This window comes from Thalassophryne amazonica, chromosome 1 (assembly GCF_902500255.1).
Source record: "Thalassophryne amazonica chromosome 1, fThaAma1.1, whole genome shotgun sequence".
NCBI lineage: Eukaryota > Metazoa > Chordata > Actinopteri > Batrachoidiformes > Batrachoididae > Thalassophryne > Thalassophryne amazonica.
In genome coordinates this window covers 10,369,166-10,381,485 of record NC_047103.1, presented here as the reverse complement: position 1 = coordinate 10,381,485, position 12,320 = coordinate 10,369,166, and the positions used below count along the sequence as shown (strand labels likewise).

Genomic DNA, 12,320 nt, shown 5'->3' with positions numbered 1-12,320 from the left:
ATTAAAACTCTTTCTTGTGATGGGTGATGCATCACCTCTGTGCCTGGCCACACCTTATTTTTTTATTTGGCAAACAGGATCATATGAGTACAAAGTGTACACGCTGTGAGCAGAATGTGTGTTGGGTATTAATAAGCAATGCCTGCATTGCATGCAGCTTTGGACCGGGTGGAAGGTGGAACTGTTGCTCTCTGGGTTAGTAAGGTTAGACCTTACCTGTGTGAAGCACCTTGAGGCAACTCTGTTGTGATTTGGCGCAATATAAATGAAAATAAATTGAAAATTGAAGTTGAAGCCCTTTGTGTTGATTCGTCCTTTAATTTATCACCCCTTTACGAGGTCTGTCCAAAACGTATCGGACCTTTTTATTTTTTGCAAAACCATATGGATTTGAATCACGTGTGATTGCATCAGCCAAGCTTGAACCTTCGTGCGCATGCGTGAGTTTTTTCATGCCTGTCGGGTGCGTCATTCGCCTGTGAGCAGGCTTTGTGTGAGCAGCGGTCCACCCCTCTCGTCGGATTTTTATTGCAAATAAATGTCTGAACGATTTGAAGCTTTGCTGCATCAAATTTTTCCAGAAACTGTGAGAGACTTCCAGCTGGACACCATTTGGAAAATTTAGATGGCTTTCAGCGATGATTTTATGGGGATTACACAGATTAAGGAGTGCTCCAGCCGGTTTAAAGACCACCCACAACGTCTGAGAGTGTGGCGCGCTCCGAGCGCCGATCGACAGGCTCAAACCACACTGAAACAACCAGATCATGTCCAACGTGAAAGCTTTGTTGATCCCGGACATCGCCTGGCTTTCACAAAAAAGGCAGAAGTCGTGGACATCAGCACTTTTTCGGCACATTCTACTGTTACAGGAGTATTTTTTTCATGGAAAGAGAAGCGGAGGATTGCGCCACCATGCCACTCATGGCGCGGCACAAAACCACCTCCGTGTTGGTCTCACAGGACGGTTTTCAGGTGGCTTTCAGACGGCTTCCGGTTGCTTTTCAGTCATGTGAGTATCCGAGAAATTGTGCATGAGCTGGACATGCCCCAACATGTCCTGTGAGGCTTCATCACGGTGTTGTTTTGCGCCATGTGGCTCCGCCGCGATGCGCGGAATTCCTCCACACGTCTGTCTCAATGTGCCAAAAAAGTGCTGATGTCCACATCTTCCACAATTCCTGTGCTAGTCAGACAACATACCGGATCAAGACAGCGTCCAGTTTAGAAATGAACGGCACATTCCACTGTTACAGGAGTTTTTGTCATGGAAAGAGGAGCAGAGGAATTCCGCGCGTCGCGGCGGAGCCGCATGGCGCAAAGCAACGCCGTGATGAAGCCTCACAGGACATGTTGGGGCATGTCCAGCTCATGCACAATTTCTCGGATACTCACATGACTGAAAAGCAACCGGAAGCCGTCTGAAAGTCATCTGAAAGCCGTCCTGAGAGACCAACACCATAAAATTGTCGCTGAAAGCCATCTAAATTTTCCAAATGGTGTCCAGCTGGAGGTCTCTCACAGTTTCTGGAAAAATTTGATGCAGCAAAGCTCCAAATCGTTCAGACATTTATTCGCAATAAAAATCCAACAAGAGGGGTGGACCGCTGCTCACACAAAGCCTGCTCACAGGTGAATGAGACAACCGACAGGCGTGAAAAAACTCACGCATGCGCACAAAGGTTCAAGCTTGGCTGATGCAATCACACGTGATTCAAATCCATATGGTTTTTGCAAAAAATAAAAAGGTCCGATGCTTTTTGGACAGACCTCGTATATCTGAACAGCAATTTTGGTGAATACAATACAGAGCAGCAATTTCAATTTATTTTCATTTATATAGCGCCAAATCACAACAGAGATGCCTGAAGGTGCTCCACACAAGTAAGGTCTAACCTTAATAACCCCCAGAGCAACCACACAGGTGACAGTGGTAAGGAAAAACTCCCTCTGATGATTTGAGGAAGAAATCTCAAGCAGACCAGACTCAAAGGGGTGACCCTCTGCTGGGGTCATGCTACAGTGGGCCATGCTATTTACAAAACAATTCACAAAATAAATACATAGGAAAGTGTCGACCATTGGATCTTGGCAGCAAGCTCCCAAGGTCCAGTGGGCGACATCTCCTGTCACTGGGCATAATAACAAGCACAAGGACACAGGTGAGTCTACAGTTAACATAATCTGTAATACATCACACTGCATTCATGGTCAGAACTACAGCAGGTCAAAGCCACACTTTCCATCATGTGTCAGCAGCACTTGAGCACCTTGCATTCATACTCCCACCAACCACAACAATCACACAGTGCAATTTAAAACATTCATGCACAGAGATATCAAACATGCACAAAGTGTGAACAGGAAAAATCTTTCAAATATATAATCAACAGCAATAGAAAAGGTTCACTGACTTGATGTACTCCATCTGTGCAGCTGCACATGATGGAATTTTAGCACTAAATGTGATCATTTTTGTCAAAATGTACCTTAAAACACAACAACTAATTCTAAGGCTTTGGAAAAGCGCAGGCGTGCACCTGGCAAAGTGCAGTGAGGACAAGAGGTCTCCAGTGTGTGAACACGTGATCTCAACAATAACTGCTGTCATCTTGTATGTCTCCAAATATGAGGACAAACTCTGCTCTTTGGCTCAAACCACCCCCTTGAATACAAGCTCGGGGTGATCAGGACGCTTCAACACAGAGCCCTATACAGGTGCCCACAACTGCAGAGGGAAGGGCTAAAGAACAACAACGTGTCCGAAAAGCCCTCACCATATGTGGGTACCCACGATGGTCCCTGGACAAAGTGCAGAAGTCCCAGAGAACAAAGAGACCAGATAGACAGGAGACGGAGACAAGAAGAAGAGTGTCTCTCCCTTATTTAGCAGGAGTAGGGGAAAAACGACAGAGGATCTTCAGACAGCACAAAATCCCAGTTTACTTTAAACCGGTTAACACCTTGAGACAGAAATTAGTTCACCCTAAGGACATGATCCCTAGTTACAAACAGAGCAATGTAGTGTATTCTATCAGATGTCAGGAAAACTGTAACGAACACTACATAGGTGAAACGAAGCAACCTTTACACAAAAGGCTATACCAGCACCGCAGAGAGGGCGCCAGTGGACCTCAGTCTGCAGTTCACCTCCACCTCAAAGACACTAACCACACATTTGAGGACAAGGAAGTTAAAATATTAGCCAGAAAGAAGAAATGGTTTGAGAGAGGGGTCAAGGAGGCATTCTTTGTGAAACGTTTGAAACACTGCCTTAACCGGGGAGGGGGTCTGAGACACACTTTATTCCCTGTTTACAATGGGGTACTCAGGTCAAAAGAGTTTCAGTCTTTTGTTCATGGTAATGAGTCATTCCCGTCATCAAGGGAGCCATCAGAAAGGCATCCATCCCATCATTAGAGGGACAGCTGTCCTGTCATTAGGTGTGCTAACTAGAGCACAATAGTTGCTAATTAGAGCTATTGTTTAGTCACTAGCCTATAGCAGTCTGCCTCTCAGTAGGAGGGGTCTGGTTAGGTTTAAAACTCCAGCTTTTGTTGGCTTCTGTTTTATTCTTCTCTACAAGTCAGACAGAAGTCAGACTTCCAGAGCAAGAATTTTAGCTGAGGAAGCTTCTGCGATTTGAAGCGAAACGTCCTCGCGTCAAGCAACCCAGTCCAGTCGAAGATTTAAGCTTCTCTACTATGGAAACCACCTGGACAACTGAGAGCCTACACAGAAACATGAGGACAAACTGATTAAAATCATAAATTTGACACAAAAAAGCAACTTTGTTTTGCCTGTGCAACATCCTATACAGTCAACCAGCTCACCACATGCTGAACACTGCCACCTGCTGGATGTTTTATGGATACTGGATTGATGATGGATATGGAAACAGATTTCTGCACAGAAATGTACTAAAAGTAAGACCCTTCGGCTGCTCCCTTGTTTTCACTTGGGCTCGCCACAACAAATCCAAGGTGGATCTGCATGTTAATTTGACACAAGTTTTACGCCGGATATACTGACGTAACTCCACATCACATGGAGAGATGTGGCAGGGGTGGGGCTAGAAATGGGAACCTTCCGCACTGAAACAAAGTGCACCGATGTACTAAATGGTTATTTTATGACAAACACTGTCAGAGCTCCACACAACCCTGCAGAAAAGATTTTTATGAATGTAGCTGAAGCAGACACTTCTCTCTCTCTCTCTCTCTCTCTCTCTCTCTCTCTCTCTCTCTCTCTCTCTCTCTCTCTCAACATAGTGTGTGTGCTTTTGAAGTTCCATGTAGCTTGTAGAGCTATTGCCAATTGACAAATGATTAATCCTTCTGAGTAATTTTTATAGTCCAAATTCTCTGATTTCAGCTTCTTGCATGTGAATATTTTCTGGTTTCATTACTAATTTCTTTACTCCTCTGACAATAAAGAATATCTTTGGGTTGTGGACAAAACAAGACATTTACAGACATTATGTTACATTTTGGAAGCTATTGATCGACGTTTTTAAAGATTTCTTGTCATCTTATGAACCAAACAACTAAGCAATTAATCACTAAACGAATCAGTTCTGAAAATAATCACGAGTAGCCTGAATCCAGCTTGTGCTTATCATTTTCTTTCGATTCCAGAGCCCAGTTTCGGTGGCCACCAAGCCTGCTTGTTATTCACTGCAGCAAAATGGCCATAATCAGATTCTGTTGTCCACTGATGTGTTTCTCTGTCTTGATGATGATGATGATGATAATGAGCGTGAAGCATTTTTTCAGCCGCTGTGAGGAGAATACTGAACATGTGAAACACTGAGCTGCGGCTGAAACTGCAGGGTGCAACTTTAACCGAGATGAACCTCATTTCTTCTGCTGCTCTCCTACAGTGGACAGTTGCTGCCTCTCTCTCGATTCATGTTGAGCTGACGGAAAAACCGCGGCGTTCCTCATCAGCCTTATTAAGACTGCACCTCTAATTCTGTGTGATGACTCACACAGAATTTCAGCCCTAATCAAATCAGATCCAATATGTGAAACACACAAATGTACAGATAGGCGCCATTAGGAACAATCTTCCGCTGCCGCCGCGGCTCTGTGTTGTGTGTTTGCTAATGATTTGATTAAGAGCCTGAGATGGGACAAATTTGGCGGCAATTAGCACTGAAATTCTGCAATACAATTTGTTTTCTTCAATCACGTAAACAACATAAACATGAGAGACTGAATTAGATTTTAGATACTGGCAACGCAAAATCGACATTTTAAATAAATAAATCTGATTGTGAATTCTTGCTTCCCTTCAGCTTCTCCATTTTCCCACTCAGGTCGCCACAGCAGATCCAGCATGTTTCTGTGTGTTGATTTGGCACAGGTTTTACGCCGGATGCCCCTCCACATCCCATGGAGAATGGGCAGGGGTGGACTTGAAGGTGGAACTTTCTGCTCTAGAAACAAGTCCACTAACCGCTTCTCCACCACATTGCATCACATGCACCAGGTTTACTCGGTCAATAATTAATTTTAATTATCTGTCTGTGCTTGTCTCCCTAGCGGAACCTGTCCTTCTCCTGCGTGGAGACCCACACCTTCCCAGTCTTTTTCAATTCCACCAGCTTCCTGCAGCTGCCAGGTCGAGCCAATCACAACACTGTGTCCGTGGGCTTCCAGTTTCAAACCTGGAATCCTGATGGACTTCTCCTCTTCAGTAATCTTGATGATGGGACGCTGGAGATCTCTCTTGAGGAGGGCAAAGTTTCAGTTCGTATCAATACGACGAAGGCGGCCAAAAACAACCGAGTCGACTTATCAGCAGGTGAGTTTGCACCTCAAACAGGATTATTTTAGATTACTTTATTTGCCATTTGTTTGGGTACATAGGAGTACTTGTGCAGAGCTCTCGAGTAAATAAATATATAAAAAAAAGTATGAAGGTATAAAGGGATAATTTCTTACCTGGTGCTCCTAATAAATGTATATTACATAAGCACCAGGTTAATGGAGATGGGCAGTACTGGACCATACTGGATGTTTATGATTCACTATTTTTCTACACAGAGACACCTATACATGCAAAACCCCAAATCAGAAGACATTGCGACGATGTGGAAAATGCAAACAACAAAATGTATTGATTATTACTTTAACTTTCAAGTATGAACCGGATAATTCATGTTTTTTTGTTTTGTTTTTGTGATCATCACATACATCATATACATTCATTACTGCATTTCAAGCCTGTAACACATCCAAAATAAGGTTGGGGCATCAAAGCATTTACCACTTTGTATCGCTTCCATTCCTTCTCACAACACTTGAGATGTTTTGGTGTTGAGGATACCAAGAGATGAAATATTTCAGGTGTTGGTGTGTCCCATTTATCCTGCAGACAGTGTCACCATCATCTTTGCATATTTCCTTTCAAAATTCTCTACACATTCTCTATTGGAGACAAGTCAGGACTGCAGGCAGACCAGTCCAGTACCCATATCTTCTTCTCCCACTGCAGCCATGCCTTTTTAATGTGTACAAAATGATTTTGCATTGTCTTGTTGGAAAAAAAAAAAATGCATTTCAAATACCTTGGTGTCTATGTGGACTGTCTTCTCAAGTGGAATGCGTATGTGGATTTCTTGTGATGCAAATTGTCCCAGAGGCTTAATTTTTTTAAGAAGACTCAGGCTGTTTGGTGTGAGCTCAACAATAATAATAATAATTTGTTCTATAATGCTGTGCAGGAAAGCCTAATAAGATATAGCATGGTAGCCTGGTTTGGCTCTCTTACTGTCCAGAGCAAATCCAAAATTGAAAAACTAGTTTGATACGGCATGAAAATTACTGGCAAGAGAGAGTATCCCTCTTTACAAACCATTTTCGAAACGTCGGTCCTAGTGCAAGCTAAAAACATTTTTAAGGAGCCTTCGCATACACTTTTCAGTGAATATAAGCTCTTGCCATCAGGGAAACGCTATCGGGCTGTCAGGTATAAGAGTAACAGATTAAAAAATTATTTTGTTCCTTTCTCTGTTACTCTTTTAAATAAATCTGGATAGTACCTGCAGACGCATCACTGGATGTTGAGGCGTCTCACTGAAGACTACGTAATTTTAACTGTTTCCTGTGTTCCCATATTTGTATTTTACGTTGTTGTTTGTTGTATGATTGTATGTGTTTTACCATTTTAACCACAGCACTGCAAGCCCAAGACGACCTTGACCTTATCTGTATGTATTTTTGAGCCACATACAGATACTTTGTTGTCTTTGTAAGAAGTACAATGAAAGGTAAGGTTCAAGCCTTTCAGTGCAAATATAAACCTGAGTAAACCACACGTAGACTTAAGAGGTCTGGAGAAGAAAACAAAATAAACACAAAATTTAACAAAATGGAAAAGGTGGGTTCAAATTGCAAATAAAAAAAAATATATAAGTACGTAGTAGCAAATAAAGAGATTGTATATAAAAAGAGAAAAGTATGTACAAAACTGTGGATGTTTCAGTGGCAGTGAATATTGCACATTAACAAATATGCACTCATTTCAAGTGTGACCTGGCTGTTTGGTTCCAGTGGCATTCAAAGGTCTAACAGCAGTTGGGTAGAAACAGTTTTTCAATCAGTTTCTACTTGCTTTAGTGGCTCTGTAACCATACCGTTACTTCATAACTTCACTGGCGATAATAAAAATGGATACAATAAGTCACTGAGCATTTCTCACAAATTGTTTCCCTTTTAGACTGAACAAACAATGGAACCACAATTATATAAGGATGAAACGCAGAGAGCTGCCACTGCGTTGATATTGGAGATATTGATATAATGTACAGGTGAATATGATGAGATGTTGTGAGTCCGTTGAGTTTGCATCCTTAAGTATGAATACACTTGATGATTTATGACGCAGGCGAGTGTTTGAATGAAGCAGGTGACATTTAAAAAAGACAAATGAAGTTAATAAGCTGCAAACTGACACAAAGCAGCATTTGTACATTAAAACAACAAACCTGAGTTTAGCTTTGGAATTAAAACCTTACGTAAAAGTTGACATTTTGAAACTGGGAGCCAGCGTCCTTTAATTATCCACATCATTTTACATCTTTTCTCTGCTTTCCAGCGCCTCGCTCCTTTCATCACTCTGCTCTTTTCGTCTCTCTCTCTCTTTCTCTTACCTTAAGCACACCCATTTATTTTGTCCACTGTTGCTTTAATAGGCCATTATACCCAGGGGTTGGGATTATTACAGAGTTACCCTCCAGGCTAATTGGGCTTCAGCCTGTGATTACATCAGTATTAGCACAAACACACACACACACACACACACACACACAGAGCACACACACTTGCACACTCCCCCTCTTTTGATTGTGTTGTTAGTTTCTCTGAGAAAGCTAGCCACAGTGGCGCTGTCTTCAGTGACACATTCGGAGCGCTGCAGACTTGTAATGAAGAGCTTAGACCATTTTAATGACAAATATAGTAGAGAGAGACGTGCAGAAGAAAGGAGCTGTTACTGAGGCGACACGGCCCGTTTTTCTAATTCCAGCAGAGGTCATTTATGCCGCTATTTAGCAACAGTTTAATCAGGCGTGCGTGCAAAAGTACTTCCTCCAAGCAACTCATGATTTCAGCAGTGATTACCATCATCCAAAAGCTTTTTAGACGAACATCATGAAACTCGGTGGAATGCTTGAACCCATTACTTTTTTCGTCTTCTGTCTTCTGGGTGCAATCTTTTTGGGAGGGGGTTTCAATCAAACTGCTGCCTTAATCTGGGTGCCGTGTGCCACCCAGATTAAAATCTGTTAGTGTGAAACACTGTAGACATTTGGACTGGAATAAGTTACAATAGTCATGTTTTTGAATCTCAGAATTCAAAGTTTGTTTTGGCGAGGCAGAGGTTCATCTACACGGGTATGTTTAGGATTTTATAGGTGCCAGTATCGATACTCCACAGTGATACTTGTCAAAAATCAGTACTACTGCATATTCTGGACAATAAGTCACAGCTTTTTTTTTCTTTTTTTTTTAATGGTTTGTTTTTATTCATTTGGAAGTCCTCCGACTTGTATACTGAAAAATCACACATTTATAATTTACGTAGAAGTAGAGAGACTGGAATGCCAACTCAAGATCTCGTTCCACTGAGTTCTGTTTGTGAGCTTGTGACTCCAAGATTTCAGCCTCTCGGCCGCGAGAGTTGGAGTAATTCACTTCCGGTCATCTGCCAGCAATAACACCAGATGCGCTTGTAAAGGACTTTTTCTGCATGTATGCAAAGTATGTTCAAAGTGTAGCTTGAATGAAGTTCTTGTTGATTTTAAATTGTATTCAGGACAAAACTTGCTAATATTACTGATAAGAGCAAGCAGACTGTCGCCAACTGTGGTGGAAAATCATGGTCAATAATCATTAATTATTCATAAAACGTGTATAAAAATACAATAAAAGTACGCATCATTCGTCATTTAAAAAAGCAATATAGTAAAACTCATAAATATAACCATATAAAACTCATAAATGACACAATAAAAGTCATCAAACACCATAATAAAATCGTCAATCAATAAAAATCAAACACCATAAAATAATTATAGTATTCCTTTGAAGTAATAACACTTGGAGCATTTAGCACATGATGAAGGAGGCTGTTCCACAAAGTTACCACTAAATATGAAATATTTTTTTGAGTCATATCTGCATATATGCACCTCAAAAAATGTGAGAGTGACCTCTCAAACATAAATAAACTCTGTTTTGGAAAAAAACAAAAAATACAGCCTGAAATACAGTCAACATGATGAAATATGCATCATTTATTTCAGTCCACACAAATCAAAGAAAATATGAGAGACATCATCAAGGATCTGACACCTGCCTTCAGTTTCTATCAAGCTACCAAAACTGTGGAAAAATCAACAACAACCCCAGCGGGTTTGTATGATATTACACGATTTAAAATTCCATGAAATTTTTGTAGTTTCAGAACTGTGCACATTGTTAGTTCTTGCATCATGAAGACATCCAGGATATCTGGGATCAATCACGAGGCCTCACAGGTGGCATTCTACCAGACGGCGGCTGACAAGAAGACGCAGGTGACAGGAGACCACCAGCTGACTCTTGGATGCTGAGTCGAGCAGTTCTCAATGTGGCGATGTGGAAGCCTTGTTCCCTCAGATAAAATAGCATTTAGAGTAAAACAAAAATCATCAGTATTTACAGAATTGATTGAGTTAATTTTGTGAAATCAATATAGACACAGAAAGGTGAATATATCAATGATACCTTTGATGATGATCTTTTGGTTCCTCCACCTGTCGGCTTCTATCAATTATTGTTACTTTGAATTGTAAATATCTGTATGTGTATTTTAATTGTTTTTCTGTCATGATTAATTCACTTTGGTATGTTGTGTGTGTAGCTGCTGCACTCTGTGTTCTGCTGTTATGACTCTGCCCATTTGCTCCCCTCGGGATGCGAACTCGTGATCCTCGGCATGGGAGTCGGGCTCTAACCAGAAGGCTAAAACCCAGGGCTCTGGCCTTATGACCAGAGAATCCTTTTGACCTGTTGGGAGTGAGGTTTACTAACTACATCTGCACAGCGACACCTCTTAGCCTGTTTTTATGTTATTGGGACTACAGATGGAAATTAGCACCCTGCTATAATCCGGCATATAAACATGTAACTATGTCCTTTAATATGCACTGTCTGGTTTCAAATAAACAAGAAGAAATACACAGATGACACAATAAAACAAACGCTTATTTCCATTGTGGTCCATGTGAGGCTAAAACTTGACAACACTGAGGAGCTCGATTAAACATGTACAGACTTCAAAGACATTATAATATCATCAATTAATGTAAGTAGCAATAAGTGTGTAGTTTATTTATATATATATATATATATATATATATATATATATATATATATATATACATACACTCAACAAAAATATAAACACAACACTTTTGGTTTTGCTCCCATTTTGTATGAGATGAACTCAAAGATCTAAAACTTTTTCCACATACACAATATCACCATTTCCCTCAAATATTGTTCACAAACCAGTCTAAATCTGTGATAGTGAGCACTTCTCCTTTGCTGAGATAATCCATCCCACCTCACAGGTGTGCCATACCAAGATGCTGATTAGACACCATGATTAGTGCACAGGTGTGCCTTAGACTGCCCACAATAAAAGGCCACTCTGAAAGGTGCAGTTTTGTTTTATTGGGGGGGGATACCAGTCAGTATCTGGTGTGACCACCATTTGCCTCATGCAGTGCAACACATCTCCTTCGCATAGAGTTGATCAGGTTGTCAATTGTGATCTGTGGAATGTTGGTCCACTCCTCTTCAATAGCTGTGCGAAGTTGCTGGATATTGGCAGGAACTGGTACACGCTGTCGTGGTATAGGCAGGCGTCTGTTATGGACGAAGAACACAGGTGCATTTTATTGATGGCATTTTGAATGCACAGAGATACGGTGACGAGATCCTGAGGCCCATTGTTGTGCCATACATCCAGGAACATCGCCTCATGTTGCAGCAGGATAATGCACGGCCCCATGTTGCAAGGATCTGTACACAATTCTTGGAAGCTGAAAATGTCCCAGTTCTTGCATGGCCGGCATACTCACCAGACATGTCACCCATTGAGCATGTTTGGGATGCTCTGGACCGGCGTATACGACAGCGTGTACCAGTTCCTGCCGATAACGACTGCAAGATCTATATTGTATATAAGATATGTTTTAGCTGAATAGTTCCCCTTTCAACCTAACTGGTTGTTTTCAAACCTTCACAGCCATAACAGCTTGCCACCAATGCATTTTTATTTTGAGAGCAGCGTGACTTTGTGAGTGATAATCTGGGTAGCTACAAAATGTAAGGCTTGGTAAATTATTCAGATTAATTGATTAAAACCTTTAAAAACCTTTTAAACTTATTTTGTGATGTCTGATATCATCAATTCCCAGCAGAAATTGGAGTTTATAATGCCTGTGAATGAAGCGCTGGCTGCAGAGCAAAAGACTGGAAGAGATGAACCCAAACTCCTCTCGCGCATGTGCGGCACCACCTCAGCCCCTGAGATCAGGAGTTGGCGTTCCATCTCTCTACTTCTGTGTTATTTATAACAGCGACAACAACGATGTCTGATAACAATAACGGCAATAATAAACGATGACAATGATCGTAACAAAAAATCACAACAATTTATAGGTCTTTCCAAGGAATCGATGCACTAAACAAAATAATCCTCCAACTCGAAGCACTTGGAGAGCGCAAACCTCCACCAAGGCCATAGGGTCACTGACGTCACAT

The 12,320-nt window shown here is 41.4% G+C and overlaps 1 protein-coding gene across 1 annotated transcript in view; it reads left to right on the top strand.

The window, feature by feature from the left end:
- cntnap2a (contactin associated protein 2a) overlaps positions 1–12,320 on the top strand; it is a 1,233,088-nt gene that overhangs the window by 643,707 nt on the left and 577,061 nt on the right. The window contains 1 exon segment of the mRNA XM_034162408.1: positions 5,547–5,808. Within this exon segment, the coding sequence (XP_034018299.1) occupies positions 5,547–5,808 (262 nt within the window).